Raw genomic sequence first — 19849 nt, forward strand, 5'->3', positions numbered from 1 at the left:
ATTAATTAATTAATAAATGTGAAATTAAGAGTTTTTGATCCAACATGCATAACTTTACACTTGTTTACATTGAATTGCATTTGCCATATTACTGCCCATTCACTGAGTTTGAAAAGGTCCTTCTGGAGCTTTTCACAATCCCTTTTTGTTTTAACAATTTAGTATTATCAGCAAACTTGGTCACCTCACTGTTTACCCCTAATTCTAGGATGTTTATGAACAAGGTAAAAAGCACAGGTCTCAATACTGATCCTTGGGGTAACTCCACTTTCCACTGTCCTCCATTGGGAGAACTGTCCATTTTTTCCTACTCTCTGCTTCCTGCTACTTAACCAGTTCCTGATCCACAAGATGACCTCTCCTCTTATTCCATGACAGCTAAGCTTATTCAGGAGTCTCTGATGAGGTACCTTATCAAAAGTGTTTTGAAAATATAAGTACACTATGTTCACTGGATCACCTTTACCTATATGCTTCTTGATACTCTCAACACTAGTTGTTTCTGCTTTTTATGTTCCATTTAATATTTATCAGAAAATAAGGAATAAACTGTGTTTTCTTACTTTTGCATTATTGTTTAGTATATATGTTTGTGAGTTGTGGTTTAGTTTTTCTTTGGTTGAGCCACTATTACATCATTTGCAGCTCATTTGGAATGCTTTGTGCAGTCTGGTGTCCCCATCTCAAGAAGGATATTGGAGATATGGTTTCAAGATGGCTTGCGAATCTGGCTTGTTTAGAAGCCATTAACCATTATCCCAGTTTGCATGTAATGAGAAGCTGTGGTTTAACTGTAGCTTCCTGGTTTCTTTCACTGCCAGCATGAAGGGAGGAACAAAGTGGCAGCTAAGCGGCTGCATGTGGGTGCATTCAACTCCTGCATATCATGCTTCGTAAGACAGGATACAATGATGTGACTGCCCTCAGCCAATGGTTCAGTAATATTTTTCCGAGGCAGATATTTGATCTATGCTTACTTAATGATTTTGTTTGCATAAGCAGTTTACTGGCCAGTTTACCCTGAGTCATAGGCACACATGAGTACACAGTAGCACTTCTTCCAGCTGTGCCAGTCAGCTCCATCATGAAATCATCAGAGAGGTGCTTTGACATTCCAGAAAGTTTTTTTTTTACCTTTGTAAACATAAGGAGGGTAGGCATAAAATTGGGAGCTTGCAATTCTTTATAAGTGGAGTTTGATATTTATTCATATTTGTACCTATAGCGCTAGATTATTCATCCCCATCATTGCAGCTGCTGTTGTCCTTGGAGACTGCACATTGTCTTTTGAGTTAATGTTGGCTCTTGATATTTCAGACATAATGAGTTTGTGATCACAGTTCTGATTGTAATCGTACTTGCTAGAAACAAAGTTTTCAATAAATAGTCAACTAAGCTCATAGTTTTCTTGGTGTTTTTAGTGAGTTTGTGGTTTGGCTGCAGAGTTGGAATTAAATTGGATGATAAGATCATTCTGTTTGAATTTTTTTATTTACAAAAAAATCCTTAAAATATAGCTGTTTTTTGGGGAACGCAACTGCATAGGAATGTATTTTCTGTCCAAAACAACTGTAGATGGAAAAACTACACTGAATAATTCTGGCATCTCAACTTTGTTAGGGTACGCATGGAAGAGTTTATAATCTGATTTGGTTTCTTGTATAAATCGCTTATCCAGGTACGAATACATAAGTGAAATTTATGGCTAGTGTATTTTTATACAGAGAAGCTTGCTTGTTCCAAGAAATGTGCTCACACTGGGATGAAAATCAATGGACAAGTACATGATTAAGAGATTGAGATGGGATGTCTGATAAGGAAATTATTTCTTCCAGTTCTTGATCCTAGTAATATGTTTGTATTGAACAAAGAGGTATTTTCCAAAATGCAAATTATAATGAATGCTTAAAACAGGGGTAAGGAACCTGTTTTCTGCCTTCTCTACTACCAGGATAGCTGGAACAGTTCCTCTGCCTGCTCTTTATAGGGCAAGTAGGTAGAGAACGTACCTCTTATCTTAGTATTGTGGTGCTTAGATCAGAGATTCCTTTAACATTTCCATGCCAAACACCTTATGATTGGCAGGTGAGCGTGGTTTGCCCAAAATGGTCTTGAAGGTTGAATGAAGAGGCTTGGTAGACCTAATGAGGTCTACAGACCAGAGGCTCAACACAGCTGCATTCCTGTATCTTTTTTTTTATTGGAAGGAGATAGCTGTTAATAGCCATTCTTTATCTTGGAGTGTGCTAAATTTTCATTTAATTTTTAAAATTAAAATTTTATTTTATCTCTTCAGTGTTACACAGGCCCAGTTCCCACACCACATTATACCATAGTTTAAAATAAACTGGTTGAATGCATAATTGCTCCTCCCCTTCTCCTGACAATGCTATGTGGAGAAGGAAGGAAGCCTGGCTTGTCATGATGTATAAATCCAGGCTCATGGTTTGTTTCTCACCAAACAAGCTACAGGCAGAAGCCAAGGCTGGGTTAGCACGTCACAACAAGGCAGACTCTGGCTTGTAAACTCCTCTGTGCAGTATTGTGAGAAGTGGAGGAGTGCTTGTGTGCATTAACATTACATGGAAACCAGGCCAATCAGTTCATGTATGGATTTTTCTCACCTAAATTTTCAGTCAAGTCATCAATTTTTTTCTCATGATACTACATAAAAACATATTCTATATATTTCCAGAGGCTATAAAGCTGTGGAAAGCATAAGGTGAGTGTGTTGCCTTTAGTAACTGACTTTCTGTTCCACAAGCAAGCCTTGGATTACACCAGAATATTTTTGTAAATGCCCAAACAGCCGCTACTTGGTGGACTGTCAAGAAAGGAAAGTACTGTTTTTGTAGCCATAAAGATATTGGAGTGTAAAAATGTGTTACAAATCCAGACTGGTTCTCTCATTTTCCAAGGCTGTTTCTGCCATTACTTCTCAGTTCTCAGATTGCATCTCTTATTGTGGGACCCCAGAGCGGAGTTCATCATGGAGTTGTTTAATCTTATGCTTCTACAGATCAGAAACAAGACATTGCATCCCTCAGTAGCTCATGGGAATCCTTTGCAGGCAACCTGATACTGTGCATATTTATTCAGAACTAAGTTCCTCTGTGTTCAGTGGGGCTTACTTCTAAGAGTATATATGATAGACAACCTTCTAAGATTCACCAGCATTCTATGGTGTTGGTTGAGAACCACTGTTATACAGCATTACAGCTGTTTACATGTAGAATTACAGCTGTTAATCTAGAACAGGAAGACAGAATGGGAAATAGTTATATCACTATTGAATTTGGACTTTAAACTTTGTAACAAAGTTTAAGAATATTAATAGTGAACGTGAAAGTTGAATTATGTTACATTGGAGTTCTACTCAGCAGGGATCTTAGTAAATTGTGACATTTTTCTCTCCCTCTTCTAAGAAATGATAGCCTAGCATGTGTTTTTAGTTTTTGAGGTCCGAGTTATAATATTTTGCTATCTAAGTTACATAGGGGAAAACTTTAAGGAATCTTTCATATAGTGAAAAAATGTAAGGGAAAGAGTAGACAGGAGAACAAAGTAATTGACAAATGTGTGAAAGAGAGATTTATGTTGGCTCTCTATAATAGTATATCAGTTTCTTGTGCTGGTGACTTCAGGGGAGAGTTAATCATTTCTGCCACTGAGATACAGTTGTCGTTCAAATTTTCTAAAGTTCTTAGAAGATGAGTTGAGAATTTTGTACAGCACTGGCTGTGTGTACAATTCCTTCTTTCAAAAATCATTGGCACTTAAACACCCTTTTAGGCTGGCTGTGAGAGTTGCTCTTTCAGAACCATTTTGATGAAAAAGTTTATGACAACACTGGGGTTCTAGTCCAGAGAAAGTTGGTTGTGTGCTTAAGTCTTATTGAAATCATTTTCTCTGGATTTTAATCTGTAGACATGAAGAGTAACTACTAGTTTTAAATAGTGTTTTTGGAAGAGTCATTTTAACCCCCATCAACTTCTGAACATAGTTTTCATCTTAAATCTTTCCTGAGGAACAAAAACTGATCCCAAAAGCTATTCAACTAAATAGTTGCACATGTGCGAGGATTAGCACTAATGCAATTAAACTTCCCCCCGTCCTCCCCCCATGTGGACCATCCCCAAATCTGCTCCAGGGGTCTGGGGAAACCCCAGAACAGATTTGTGGGGGTGCCGGGGGTAGAGCGGGAGAACATTCTGTTACACTGATGGAATGAGCAATTTAGTGCTGTGTTGTGACACAGCTGAGATACTTCAGATGCATTTTCTAAATTTGTATTTGCTTCTTAAGCAAACAGTGCTTTCTTTGAAATAAAAGCTTTCAAGAATATGTTTCTTCTGTAGTTACAGAAATAATAAACCAAATAGTACATACAAACACAAATGGTATTAGCATTAGAAATAAAAAAGCCTTATTAATACAATATGAATATGATTAACAGGATATTTGCCCTTGAGTAATGTAACATTTTTGCTGGGTTTGTTTAAAACACACAAAAATACAAAACACCATGCTGTTTAATTTGTAATGTCATAACATTGCATGTTTTGATTATCACAAAATTGTAAACTGTAGCTGGCAATTGGCTAAAGACAAAAATGTAATCTTTAAACAATTAAGGAGACTTTTTATAATCTGATCTTAAAGTTACTATGCTGAGACTGGAATTCCATTTCCTTGGGATTAAGATGTGATGAAACAGTGGGACACCGTCCATGTCAGCGCAACATTGTTGTATTTCTGGCTGGTTCAGTGCTTCTGTTTGTCATGGTTGTGGTTACACACCACATATTTATTTCCGGTCATGTAATTTATTCTGTATTACACTCATCCCTTGTGTTTGCACATATGGTTTATTCAAGTCCAAGTGAGATGTGTGGCCGTGTTTTTCTGTTTCTATCTTCTTCCTCTGCCTTTCCATTAAAAAAGCAAAACAGCAACCCTGGCAAAAATTGTGGAGCCAAGCATTCCAGCTTCTTAATACATTTTCTTTCTCATCACAGAAATAGTGGGCTCTGACATGGTACATAGAGCTAAAATGAAGGTAGTAATACTTCAATGTGGCAACACCTACTCTCTGGATCCCCCTGCCCAGTAATATAAGGCAGGTGTCTTTGCTGTGCTGTTTTGGCATCTGCTTAAATGCTTTATTGTTGCAAGCCTGCCCTGATATGTAACTTTTAACATGTAATTTTATAATTTATATCTGTGTTAAAACTGCTGACTTTATTTATATTATGTCAATTTGGTTTTAATATTTGATTTTATCAGTATTTTTAATTATTCTTCTGCGTTGTCCTATGTAACCACTTAGAGATTTTTGTCGATTAAAGGTTATCTAAATCATGTCAAATAAATAAATAATAAAAATACTGTGCCCCTAAAACGTCATTCTTTCTGCCTTTTTGCAGCTTAATATGCTGCCCCTATATAAATTCCCATATATTGCCAGTACAGATTGTTCAGGTCAGGCTCTTCGTTATCATGCAGATAAAACAGAGCAAAAGAGAGTTGCACGTGCCTCCCGTTGGAACTGAAGTACCATGGTTAACTACCATAGACAAGTCTTTTACAGGGAAAGGATCTTATCTGTGGCCATGTCTATTACCTTCCTAAATGCCTTTTGTTGTTGTTGTTGTTATGTGCCTTCAAGTCGATTACGACATATGTCGACCGTATGAATCAGTGACCTCCAAGAGCATCTGTCATGAACCACCCTGTTCAGATCTTGTAAATTCAGGTCTGTGGCTTCCTTTATGGAATCAATCCATCTCTTGTTTGACCCTCTTTTTCTACTCTCTTCTGTTTTTCCCAGCATTATTGTCTTTTCTAGTGAATCATGGCTTCTCATTATGTGTGCAAAGTATGATAACCTCAGTTTCATCATTTTAGCTTCTAGTCATAGTTCTGGTTTAATTTGTTCTAACACCCAATTTGTCTTTTTCTCAGTCCATTGTATCTGCAAAGCTCTCCTCCAACATCACATTTCAAATGCGTTGATTTTTCTCTTATCCGCTTTTTTCACTGTCCAATTTTCACATCCATACATACAGGTCGGAAATACCATGGTCTGAATGATCCTGAGTTTAGTGTTCAGTGATACATCTTTGCATTTGAGGACCTTTTCTAGTTCTCTCACAGCTGTCCTCCCCAGTCCTAGCCTTCTTCTGATTTCTTGACTGTTGTCTCCAATTTGGTTAATGATTGTGCCAAGGTGTTGATAATCCTTGACAAGTTCAATCTCCTCATTGTCAGCTTTAAAGTTACATAAATCTTCTGTTGTCATTACTTTAGTCTTTTTGATGTTCAGCTGTAGTCCTGCTTTTGTGATTTCCTCTGATGCCCAGTTTACCCTATCTGATGACTTTCCCTCGTAAGGTTAAGACCTTCATTTTTAAAAGGCCTTGAATGGATAGGACATTGCTTTACATCAGGGGTTCCCAAACTGTGGTCCGTGGCCCACTAATGGTCCACAAGCTTCATTCAAGTGGTCCATAGTATGTCTGTGAAGAACACTTATAGTTTGAATTCTATAGAATTCTGTAGAATTCAAATTGCAATACAATAAAAGAAGCAATAAAATGCAATTAAAAATCATACAGAATCTAAGCAATACAATTGCCACAACAGGCAGAAAAAAATCATTAAGTGGTCCACCAAGACCCTCACCAACATTTAAGTGGTCCATGGGGGAAAAGGTTTGGAAACCACTGCTATACATTTTTTTATTTTTCCTGATTATATTGTGAGGCAACTCTTAATTTTTCATTTGAGACCTCATTTTTTTGCTTTTTATGCTGATTTCTTAATATATGTTTGGGTTCTTTACTGTTTTTTATATTTTATGTCCCCTTTCATTGAAGAATTCAAGGTGGCTAACATAAAAAGAACAATATCAAAAATACCAATAAAGGAAGCAGAATAAATGAGGTAATCCTCAGTAATAACAGCCCAGATCACAACCGAGTCAAAATATTAACCTTAAAATATCAACAAAAAGAAAAATAAGAGCAGGATTAAATCACTTTTGTTTAGTTTTAAGTTTCTTAAATGCTTCTTTGTAAAAAAAGACTCAGGGTATTAAAATACACAAAATTATAATATGAAAAAATTTAAAACAAGATAATAAACACTATAAACAATGGGTTATATCCAGTGCTAGTCATACTCAGAGTCGACCCATTGAAGTTAATAGACATAACTAACTTGGATTCATTAATTTCAGTGGGTCTTCTCTGAGTAGAACGTAGTTGGAGAAAATCATAACAACCACACAATCTCAACAAACCTTCAGGAATGATTAATTTAAGAAATATCTGAAATAACCCATCTCATCAAATGCTTTAAAGTAGATGAACTTCTTAACCTAGCACTGAAAAGATGACAGATCAGTGTCAGACTTGTTGGGGTCCCCATATGAGGAGCCACTCCTGAAAAGGCCTTTCCCTTTGCCGTCACTTTCTGCCTTCTGAACCTCCCTTGGAGGAGTGTATCCAGAGAAAGGCCTGTAGTGTTGACCTAAGGCTACATGCATTTTGAACTAACTGAAGTTCTCAGATACTCTTTCAGTTTACTTTATCTATTGGTGTTTTGTATGATTGCTTTTTTGTACCTATTTTATTGTGTTTAACTTTTTAAAAGCTGTCTTAATGTTTTAATGAAATACTTGGAAGCAAACATGTTTAGGACAGAGGTTAAGAGCAACCAGGTGTCATGGTATTCTGCTGCCCCTGTAGGCAAATTTTCACACTGGAGCACTGTTTTCCATCCAACATTCTGCAAATTAGCAATATGGTATAGGAAGGTAGTCCTTAAACAGACTGTCATTTTGATCTGTTCAATTCAGATATAAAACTAAATTGCATAGCCTTGATCAGCAACTTGTTTTATAGAAGGGACAGTTGGAAATAGAGATTGCAGGCATTCACCACTATCCCTCTCTAGAGTTAGCAGCCCCTGTTGCTGCAGTGAACAAGTATCTCTCTTGCTTTCAGTTGACAACTCAGGATTTAACTAGTACTCCTCAGAGGGCTGGATTTAGCATTTGGGGCTTAAGTTGTTAATCACTATTGTATAGCAGTAAGTGTTATATTTTACCCTGTGATGTTTAGCAATACTTTTCTTTTCGAGATTCTGGACGACTGGAGCAGCAACTTGAAGAGGCCAGTTCTGCAAGAAGAGAATTAGAAGATGCTGCCAGACAGATCAAAGCTTTTGAGAAGCAAATCAAAGGATTAAAGCAAGAGAGGGATGATCTTAATAAGGTGAAAAGGATTTCATCTGTGCTTTTATTTAAAAAACGTGAATCCACTTCATTTGTAGAACACTTCAGTTGAGATTAAATGGTCTTAACATAGGTGTATAGATGCTTAGAATATATATGAAAACGATTAGGCTATATAAACATAACCTGTCTGCATTCAGAGCGCATTGTGAAATTGTTATTATTTAAAAAAACAAATTGCAAGCATTGCCAAATGTGTGGTCCTATTTGATTGATTCCAGATTTTAAACTGTTCCATGGGATCATGTCACTTTATATAGGAGAATGTTTTGGAGTCAGGTTAGATATAACTGGTACAGGCCAAACTATGGAATTCTATGCCAAAGTAGTGTTATATGTCTGAAAAGTGTAAGATTTGAACATCCTGGAGATGTTTAGATAAATGTGTATCCATGAATACACCATAGAGGGAGAAGAGAAATTCAGTGATTTAAAGGACAGTTTTGGAGAGAAGTAATCTAGTAAAAATTATGATGAAAATATTTTGTAGGGGCATTGTAAATTAACCTATAGCTGCATTTTATTTTTTAAAAAGTGTTATAATAATGAAATGTTACCACACTTATTTAGCATGCATGTCTTTGTAGATGCCTGTAATCTATTTTTCTGTGTTCAGAGAGTAAGCCCTTCCGGAACACAAATGACTGGTGGGTGATGGACTTGCTCTTGTGCTAGGGGAACTACTTTTTTTATGCAATACTGGCTCTGTTCTTGCCAGAGGACAGGCTGCTGTGGGTCTGGTAGAGCCGGCCAAGAAGCTACTACATACACCAAATTAACAGGAGTACAATGTGGTGAACATTAGGAACTTTGTTTAGTCCAGAAGAGGCCTGGGGCCTGGCAGATTCTCTAGCTCCCATAGTCCCTGACCATTGGTCATACTAGCCAGGAAATTGATGAAAGTTGGCTGATGGAAGCAGAACTTCCAACAACATCTTGAAAGCTGCAGGTACCCTATCCTTGGTTTAGGTAGTGTAATGTTCTAGTAATGGCCTGTTAATAAGTGGTAGGGTGTTTTACCTGATTGAGTTAGGAAGCAGGAGTTCTTGTGACTTGGCACATCCAAGAGCTTCTTAGCATAGAGAGCAGTGGATTAAGCAGTAGAGATATTTTTTTCAAATAAATAAATAACTAGAACAAGGAAGACTACGCTGTTTTCCTTAAGAGGACTGCCATCAAGCGGGTTATAACTCCACCTATCGTCCGAAGGCAAGAATTCTTTTGAAGTCAAGACTAGGGGCGTCAGGCCCCTCCCACTCTCCAGTTCATTCTTGCCTTCGTCCGTGCAGGTTGGATATATAGCTAGCGTCTAGATAAGTTTTTGTGTATTTGTGTGACAGGGTGTGGAGGTTTTGTGTGTGTATTCCACGTTATTTCCTTCCCTCTGTCTTTTACTTTAGAGTCTGTGGGACTGACTGTACTTTGTTTGTCTTTGTACTTAAGGGGGATCCCCTTTTTGTCTATTTTTTTCCCTTAGTTCCTAGCTATTTACTGGGAGACGGCGGCTGCGGTTCTCCCTTCCTAAGGCGGCGGACGCAGCCTTGTTACGGGAGCTTGTGGCTGCAGCTCCCTGCCTAGCCGAACGGCGATTCTGGGAGACCGCGGCTGCGGTTCTCCTTTCCTCACCCGGCGGACGCAGACTTACTCCAAGAGCTTACGGCTGCAGCTCCCTGCCTAGCCGAACAGCGATTCTGGGAGACCGCGGCTGCGGTTCTCCCTTCCTCATCCGGTGGACGCAGACTTAATCCAGGAGCTTGCGGCTGGAGCTCTCTGCCTTGCGCCACCGCTTTTTTTTCAACTCGCCGCCTATTTTCAAGGCAGCTCCCTTAGTTTTTTCTCCAGAGCCTGCGGCTGCGGCTCTTTCTACTTTCAGTGTCCCTTTCTGGTTGGGCTGCCCCGCCTCCCCCGGCTCATTCTGCGGCATTTTAAATCTCATTGCGACTGCCTTCGGAACCTGCGGCTGCGGCTCCTTATTCCCCTCGCTTGCTGAGTCTGTCCCGCGGCTGTAGAGATCTGGCTCGCTCTCTAAGCCGTGATCGCGCTTCTCAGCCCCGCAGCTCCAGAGCGTTTTTTGAGGCCGTTTTTTGAGCTCACTGGTGCTCCCCTGTGACCGCCATTGCTTCTTCATCGCCCCAAGCCTTTCTGATTGCCCAATTTTCCCGCTCTTTTCGCGGGCGCCATTTTGTTCCTCCCCCTTTTTTCCCGCCCTTTCTGTTTGGTCCTTTCCATAGTAAACCATTCTGTTCTAGGCCTTTTCTGTCAGTTTCTGCCTTTTCTGTCAGTTTCTGTGTATATGCTGCAGAGCAGAACCTCTATAATCCTGCTATAAGTTCTTCAACACAAACTGCTGCCTGAAGCTCACTATTGAAGCTGTTTCGTGTATCCAGCCTAGTTGGAACTGTACATTCTGCCCCATCCGTGGCCGTGTGCAAAGTCTGTTTGGAACTGTGTGTTCTGCCAGATCCGTGGCCGTGTACCAAGGCTGTTTGAAATTGTACATTCTGCGTATACTCAGGCTGTCTGGAACTGTACATTCTGCCCCATCCGTGGCTGTGTACCAAGGCTGTTGACACTGTACATTCTGCCCCATCAGTGGCCGTGTACCAACGCTGTTGAAATCGTACATTCTGCCCCATCCGTGGCCGTGTACTTAGTCATCTGAGCTGGTGCATTCTGCCCCATCCGTGGCCGTGTACTGAGCCTGTTCGGGTCTGTACATTCTGCCCCATCCGTGGCCATGTACTGAACCCCCTAGAAAATATATGATGGCGGAACAGCCAGCGACAACTCAGGCAACCAAGCCGAAACAATCTAAGGTGGCCAAGCATAAGCACACCAAAGCGGCTGCCAAAACTAAACATCTATCCAACCACAGCACAACCAAGCGGCCACGCTACGTCTCTGTTCCAGTTTCCGAGGGGGCGGGCCAGGAACAGTTAACGAATCTATTTCACTCTCCGACTGCATCCTCCGAGGAGGAAGACTTTGCTGGGTTTCCTGACGAAACAGGAGCCACCCTCCTCCCATATTACCACCTAGGGCTTATTCATCTTCACAGCCTGCTGAGACGTCCATAACGTCGCCTCTACAAGCGCAACCATCTACCTCACCGGGGCTGCAGCTGTCTCATGAGTTCATATCACAACTACAAGACATGCTGTCGTTCTTCACTCAAACACAGTCACCGTCACAAGTCCCCACCATTCCTCAGCGCAGTGTGGACCACTATGTACGCAATGAGGCAGATCCATCATGGTCTCCAAATCCTTTTGACATTGCCAGGGGCAGGTTTGTTGATGATGTTCCGTGTGGGGAGGAGTCACCATTTGCTGTGCAAGCCGAAGGAGACGAATGGAGTGATCATTCGGAGCATGGGGAGGATACATCTTATCGCTTGTTTGATGCCTTAGATTATCAGCCCCTTGCTCGCAGAGTATTGAACACCCTTGGTTTCCAATCTACACAACCTGCAGCTGCCACTCCCGCTATTAAAGGGCCCAGGGTCTTGAAATCCCCCACACCAGCAGAGCACTACCTTCCTGTGCCAGATCCTATTGCTAAACTGGCCAAGGACGAATGGTCTCATCCATTACAAACACGCCGTTTTAACGCCCTTGCAGACAGACTTTATTCTTTGGCTCCGGACTTTACAAGCAGACTGGCCGTCCCTGGCATAGACGAGCCGATCTCCAGTCTAGTCTCTAGATCCCTTTTGCCGAAGGAAGGAGATTCACATTTAAAGGACACAACTGAGTGGAGGCTGGACTTTGCCTTACGTAAGAATCATGAGGCCACCGCTTTCTCCATGCGAGCCTCTGCATCAGCTTCCATCTTTTCCAGGGCAGCGATGATGTGGTTGGATGACCTCTTAGATTATCCTAATCCCGATCCTGTCTCTCTGAGGAGGTCCCTGATGAAATTGCGCAAGACAGCGGCTTTTGTGGCTGATGCCACCTTGGACGCAAATCAGCTGGGAGCACGAGCTATGGCAGCTCAGGTAGTCGCTCGACGGACCCTCTGGCTTTGTCACTGGCAAGCGGACTCTACAGCCAGAGTTAATTTATCAAGGGCACCTTATTCCGGTTCATTACTCTTTGGCGAGGAAGCCCTAAAGGCAGTGCTTGTTGACCCCAAGGATGCTCGAAAGCCTGTCTTGGCCACTGTCAGGAACGTTGATCGCAGGTCCTTCAGACGTTTCACCTCATACCGCACGACCCAGCCCTTTTGAGGAACGCTGCCCAGGGGACGAGGCCGCGATTTCCGAACCTATGATTTCCGTCCCTCCAGGGGAGTCTGGAACAGACGTTTCCCAGGCAGAGGTCAGTACCAGGGGCGCAGAGGTACCTCAACATCATCATATAGGGGAGGGTCTCGCCAGCACAGACAGTACTGACGCGATACCGGTTGGGGGCAGACTGCTTCTGTTTGGAGACCATTGGTTGCGTCTGACTCAGGTCACCTGGATCAGAGATCTTTTTTGTTATGGCTATACACTAGAGTTTTCGGCAATCCCTCCGGACAGATTTCATCCCTCCCCTTGTCCCAGGGCACCAGCCAGGCACTGCATCATGCAGACAGCCATACATCACCTCTTGGACACAGCGGCGATAGAGCCAGTCCCTACAACAGAGAGGTCGGAAGGGGTGTACTCCCTCCTATTTGCTGTGCCCAAACGAGATCTGTCATGGAGGGCGGTGTTGGACCTCAAGTTCATCAACCGTTTCGTAAAGTATCGCAGGTTCAAAATGGAATCCCTCCACTCCATTACAGAAAGCCTTCAAGAAGGAGACTTCCTGGCTTCTATCAACCTAAAGGAAGCGTATCTCCATGTGTCTATTTGCATAGCCCACAGAAAATTCCTTCGGTTTGCTTTCGGCCCCCAGCATTTTCAATATCGAGCGATGCCGTTCGGCCTCTCATGTGCCCCGAGAGTATTTGCCAAGGTGCTACTCATACTAGTGGCTTACCTCCGGCTTCAAGGGGTCCATGTCTACCCCTACTTGGATGATCTTTTAATACGGGCGAGTTCCAGGGAGCTGGCTCATCGCCATCTAACGCTCATGCTCCATGTCTTGCAGGCCTACAGCTGGCTAGTCAATTTCGACAAAAGCCATCTCAACCAACCCAACGCCTACAACATCTAGGGGCGATGTTGGACACCCTGCAGGCGACGGTGTTCCTGTCTCCAGACCGCATAACTGCTATCACAGACATCGCACGGTCTCTGATGCACCACGCAACCGCAGACGTCATGCTTCTAGCCAGGGCTCTCGGAATGTTGGTGTCCACCATCCATATTGTGCCATGGGCTCGAGCTCATACTCGCCAACTCCAGTGGGCTTTGTTGCCGTTTCAGCAGGACATTGCCAGGTCAAATCATCGAGCAATTCCCCTGAGCCCCGCACTGCGTCTTTCATTCCGCTGGTGGACGAGGGTCCAACATCTCACCCAGGGCACTCCGTTCAGAGAACCCCGCAGGACTGTTATCACCACAGATGCCAGTCTCCTTGGCTGGGGAGCCCACTGCAACTCCCAGTTCGTTCAGGGGGTTTGGACGACAGCAGAACAGACTCAGAGCGTCAATTGGCTAGAACTGAAGGCTGTCCCCTTAGCTCTGCTCCATTTTCAGTCTCTGTTCCACTTGGACCATGTTCTCATTCGAACAGACAACATGTGTGCCAAATCTCATTTAAACAGATAAGGGGGGACCAGGTCCCGTCCTCTGCAGGACCTAGCTTCCCTCATATTCGACTGGGCAGAGCAACATCTGCAATCCTTAAAAGCAGAACATCTCAGAGGAATTTGGAATGTGACAGCAGACTGGCTCAGCAGACAACAGGTCTTTCCCGGAGAATGGAAACTTCATCCGACCATTTTCCATCTTCTCCAGTGTCGGTTCGGTGTCTTCTCAGTCGATCTATTTGCCTCCAGTTGCAATTGCCAGCTACCCAGGTACTTCGCTCGATACCTGGACATGACAGCGGAAGCGGTGGATGCCCTATCGCTACTGTGGCCGGATGGCCTATTGTACGCCTTCCCTCCAATACCACTGTTAGCCAGAACCTTGAGAAAGGCGCGACGCGAGAGGGCCAAACTGGTTCGGATAGCTCCAAATTGGCCCCGTCAACTGTGGTTCTCGGATCTCCTTGCCATGTCAGTGACGGACCCTTAGATGCTCCCGGTCAAGCCAGACCTCTTATCCCAGGGCCCAATATTGCATCAGGATCCCCATTGGCTCAAGCTAACAGCGTGGCTTTTGAACGGGGACATTTAAGGTCTGCTGGCCTGTCTGACGCTGTTATTGACATTATCTTGGCCTCAAGACGACCATCCACCACCGGTATATATCAACATACTTGGGTGGCATTCTCCAGGTGGTGTCAGTCCCAGCACCTTGATCCTTCCCAGGCCACAATACAACAGGTGCTGCAATTCCTTCATAGGGGCCTCCTGATGGGACTTAGACCCAACACCTTACGTAGACATGCGTCCACTCTGTCGTCCATTCTCTCAGTGTCCTCCGCTGGTGTTCCTATTACCTCGCACCCGTTCATCAAACGTTTTCTGAGGGGAACCGCGTTACGCTCACCGGCTGTATTCCACCGTTTTCCCTCATGGAGTTTGTCGAAGGTCCTACAGGCTTTACAACACCCTCCGTTCGAACCCCTTAGGACTGTGCCTTTACGTCTGTTGTTATTCAAGGTCCTGTTCCTGATCGCTATCACCTCTGCGAGATGAGTTTCGGAACTGGGCGCATTGTCTTCTGCACGCCATCTCTGTGTCTTTCACAAGGACTCTGCTGTGCTGAAAACTGATCCTTCCTTCCGTCCCAGGGTCAATTCAGTTTTCCATTGCAACCAGGACATTGTTCTTCCTTCATTTTGACCGAATCCTACCCATCCTCTAGAGAAGGCTTGGCATTCATTGGATGTTCGGAGGGCCCTCAAGACCTACCTGTCTAGGACCCAGGATATACGACGAACTGAGTCTTTGTTTGTATCCTTTCATCCACGTTCTATGGGGCATAAAGTAGCTAATTCCACCTTATCCCGCTGGTTGCGTGCATGTATTACCTTAGCCTATCAGTCCCTTAAGCTTCCAGTTCCAGCTAGTATAACAGCTCATTCCACTAGGTCAGCGGCCACTATGGCTGCTTTTGCTACCAACGCTCCTGTTGCTGATATTTGCAGAGCTGCTGTTTGGTCTACCCCACACTCGTTTATAAGGCATTACAAAATAGATCGTTATGCCTCTGCCGATGCCTCTTTTGGCAGACGAGTGTTGCAACAGGTTCTTAATGATGATTAGGACGTGGTGGTCCCTCCCTGTTATGGGCTGCTTTGGTACATCCCGCTTGATGGCAGTCCTCCTATGGAAAATGGACCATTGGTCTCACCTGAAGGGTGATTTTCATAGGACTGCCATCACGACCCTCCCATTGGAGGATACCTGGATACCTAGATATTTTTGGGTTTTTTTTCATATACTCCTGTTACGCTATTATATTAGATTTACTAGTGAAGTCAAGACTGCTATTAATGTTATATCGCTACATTAGAGTCACATTATTATGATTATTGCTATTGTGTTATGTCTTTGCTGGTAGGCCCGTTGGCCTTTTCTCCTGCATTTTTAGATATCTCTCTTTGGACTCGCTGCGAATGAACTGGAGAGTGGGAGGGGCTTGACGCCCCTAGTCTTGACTTCAAAAACATTCTTGCCTTCGGACGATAGGTGGAGTTATAACCCGCTTGATGGCAGTCCTCCTATGAAAATCACCCTTCAGGTGAGACCAATGGTCCATTCTCTTTCCCATGATAATAGAGGGTGTTTACTGGTCTTGCAAACATGCCCTGTCCTTGATAGTGAGCCATGCCTAGACAAGACTAGACAGAGACTAATGTGGGAGTGTGGGGAACACATTGGAAGTGAGCTGATGGCATAAAGGTTTGACTTTGGTCATGACTATACATTATTAGTTGAATTCAGATTTGGTTTATGCGGTTCCAATAAATACCAGCATTTTCATGGTAACATAGGGAAGGGCCATAGCTCAATAGTAGAGCATCTGCTTTGCATGCGGAAGGTCCTAGGTTCAGTCCCCAGCATCACCTGGTAGGACTGGGCGTAATCCGTGCCAGAAGTGTAGAGAGCCGCTGCCAGTCATTGTAAAGAGTACTGAGATAGTTGGACCAATGGTTTAACTCAGTGTAAGGCAGCTTTCTGTGTTTCTAACTTTTTTGCTTATTAAAACACTTTTTAAAGCTTCTGTACAAAATTCATTGGAGACAGGAAGTGGGTACTGATTTTTGCTCACATTCATTTTCATAAGAACTTTGCACTCATCTAGTTACAGAATTCTAAAATGTAAGGATATTTAATTCTTTGCTTTTGATTGCAGGAGCTGATTGAGTCTAGTGAAAGATTAAAGACCCAAACCAAAGAGCTGAAAGATGCACACAGCCAACGGAAACTGGCCATGAAGGAATTCTCTGAGATGAATGAGCGACTTACAGACTTGCATTCACAAAAACAGAAACTTAGCCGTCAAGTCAGAGATAAGGAAGAAGAGATGGAAGCAGTGATGCAGAAAGTAGAAAGTTTGAAGCAAGAGCTACGCAGAACAGACAGAATGAAGAAGGAAGTAAGTAACTTTGGGGAGAGTGAGTACAGGAAAGTTTCCTCAAAATAAAACTTAATTTCCAGTGATTTAAGTTGACAAGGAATAATAATTGACAAATAATTGACTTTTGTTGTGCCGTAGGTTCAATTTATCTTGCATTTTTTCAGTCTAGTTTTCTAAAGACTGGAAGATTTTTAAAAATTGAGTATCTCAATATTCTGATAGAAAGTGGCTCAATAACATGTAGGAAGATGCTCTAATAATATTTGCTACCTAGTTAAGATTAATGGAGGAAAGAAAAAATATTTAATACTCTGATGAAAGCGTATGACCTTTTTTTAATTTTAATTTTGTAAGAACATTACAAAATAAAGCCAGGAATAAGGAATCCCTTTTCTTTATTGTGATTAGGTTTTAAATATAATGTTCATGTACAAATTTAACAGTGCATTTATACATGCCTACTTAGATATAAGCCCCATTGAGGTCAATGGACTTGTACCCAGGTAAGTGTGTATAGGATTGCAATGTACATAAGAACATAAGAAGAGCCTGCTGGATCAGGGCAGTGGCCCATCTAGTCCAGCATCCTGTTCTCACAGTGGCCAACCAGGTGCCTGGGGGAAGCCCGCAAGCAGGACCCGAGTGCAAGAGAACTCTCCCCATCTGCAGTTTCCAGCAATTGGTTTCTGGAAGCATACTATCTTCACCTATGGAGGCAGAGCATAGCCAGCATCCTCCATGAATTTGTCTAATCCTCTTTGTCTGTCCTGAATCTTCCAGCATTCAGCTTTATTGGATCTCCATGAGTTCTAGTATTATGAGAGAGGGAAAAAAGCTTTTCTGTATCTACTTTCTCTATGCTATGCATAATTTTATAACATGTTTTGTTATTTATATTTTCTTTATATAATTTCTGCTTTGATATTTATTATTATTAAGAGGATCAAATAATATGCTGCTATCTTCTACCTACTTACCTGAATCAGCCTCTTTGAACTCAGTGGGACAATTCTGAGTAGACACATATAAGACAGTATACAGTTCTAAGCACCCTTATTCCAGTTGATGTCGGTGGGACTTACTGAAAATCAATGTGCTTAGGGTTGTAATGTTCATTGCCTTTGGGTTCTACCTAACCATCCAAAACAGGTCATAGTTAAAGACAGAATACTGAAATACATGAGTATGCATGAAATACATGAGTATACATGATGCATTATTAAAGAAAATCAAGTTCAAAAGAATGGTTATGATTTTAAAAAATATTTTTGTAGCTGGAAGTTCATGCTGAAGCTGCAGCTGCTGAGGCATCCAAGGACAGGAAATTGCGTGAGCGAAGTGAGCAGTACTCTAAGCAGCTGGAAAATGAGTTAGAAGGACTAAAGGTCAGTCTTTGTTGACTTCGCCATTTGAAAATGTAATAGCTGCCTTAAGTTATAGTCTGACATAGGATAAAGGGATATGCAGGTTAGTATGTCGTCGTCCCTAGCTGTGGAGGGAAAAACAAAAACTTTTAATGTCTGTGAACTGAACAACTTCTGTGTACTTCAGGTGCATTAGTACAGACTTCTCCACTATACAGCATGGCAATACAGGCATCAAAGAAGGCATATTTTGCTGTCTCTGCTGCATCGTCAAATAGCTGCCTGGCAGAGCTGTTTAGAGTTGTCTGGAGGTTATTAACACCTGCGTTGGCAGATGGACCTTAGAAGCATGCTATGACCTGTTTGCCAAACATTTTGAGGACAAAGTTGTTTGCTTCCACAACCTTGATGCCATCATTTATGCAGTCCCAGTTTAGGCATTCAGTGCCACATCTAGCTCAGTTTTGTGGGATCAATTTCAGGAAATGCATCCTGATGACATAGAAAGATGCTTGTAGCCATATGACTGACTACATACCCACTCGATCCATGCCATTCCTGGCTAATTAAAGCTAAGCCAGAGGAATGAAGGACATAGTGGACACATCATTGTATGAAGGAGTGGTGGCTGCACTTAAAGAGGCAATAGTCTGACCTCTCTTTTTAAGAAAAAACTGTTTTGGATCCAGTCATTACTACCTGGTTGCAAATACGCCCTTGTTAAAAGGAAGGTGCTTGAGAGGGTCATGGCAGGGCAATTGCATATTATGATTTATCAGTTCAGGCCTCATTTGGGGACTGAATTGGCTTCAGTCATGAGAGAGACAAGAGGAGTGCAACTTTATCTTTTTGCTTGATCTTTCTGTGGCTTTTGATAGCATCACCTGTGGTATCTTCATGGATCGATTCTATGGGATGGATATTGGAGACACTGCTTCAGTGGTTTTGTTCCTACCTGCAGAGTCAATTCCAGAAAGTAGTGTGGGGGGGATACTCTTTGAGCCCCCTGGCATTTGTGCTTTGAGGTTCTGAAGGGCACAGTTCTATCCCCAATGCTATTTTCCACAGGTAGCCTGCCATCAGATTGGGTACTACTGCCATCTAGCGTCCGAAGGCAAGAATGCACTAGAGTTAAAACCTGGGCCTCGGGCCCCTCCCACTCCAGTCTTCATTCTTGCCTTCGTCCGAGGCAGGTTAAATTGTTGGACAGAGCGATAGATAAGTCTTTATTCCTTCTTCCATTTCACCTTTTTTCACCTGTTTGTTTCCCTCCCCACGTTGGTGTTCGGAGGGTGTGCAATTTTTTCTTATTTTTTCCTAGTATATTGTTCCTTATCTCTCCTTGGTGTTATTTTTTCCCCTTTTTGTTTTCCCGTTTGGGATTGTTTGGGGGTGCGTCGCTGAGGCTACTTAAGCGGCAGCTGCTGCTTTTTTGTCGGGTGGGGGTCCCGCGGCTGCGGATCCCCCCCCCCGCTCAGTTTCGACTGCCTTTTCAACCCTCCTGGGGCCTTATTTTGCTGAGGCTGCGGCTCCCTCGCGGGATCTCCACCCGTTCCCGCG

General features: G+C 42.7%; 1 protein-coding gene across 6 annotated transcripts in view; it reads left to right on the plus strand.

Moving 5' to 3' along the window:
- CDC42BPA (CDC42 binding protein kinase alpha) overlaps positions 1-19849 on the plus strand; it is a 320075-nt gene that overhangs the window by 191516 nt on the left and 108710 nt on the right. For all 6 annotated transcript variants that reach the window (XM_061625008.1, XM_061625007.1, XM_061625002.1 and 3 more), the window contains exons 12-14: positions 8146-8279; positions 16701-16943; positions 18200-18310. In XM_061625008.1, the coding sequence (XP_061480992.1) occupies positions 8146-8279; positions 16701-16943; positions 18200-18310 (488 nt within the window). The remainder of the gene's footprint in view (positions 1-8145; positions 8280-16700; positions 16944-18199; positions 18311-19849) is intronic.

The sequence above is a fragment of the Rhineura floridana genome, chromosome 4 (genome assembly GCF_030035675.1).
Source record: "Rhineura floridana isolate rRhiFlo1 chromosome 4, rRhiFlo1.hap2, whole genome shotgun sequence".
Lineage (NCBI taxonomy): Eukaryota > Metazoa > Chordata > Lepidosauria > Squamata > Rhineuridae > Rhineura > Rhineura floridana.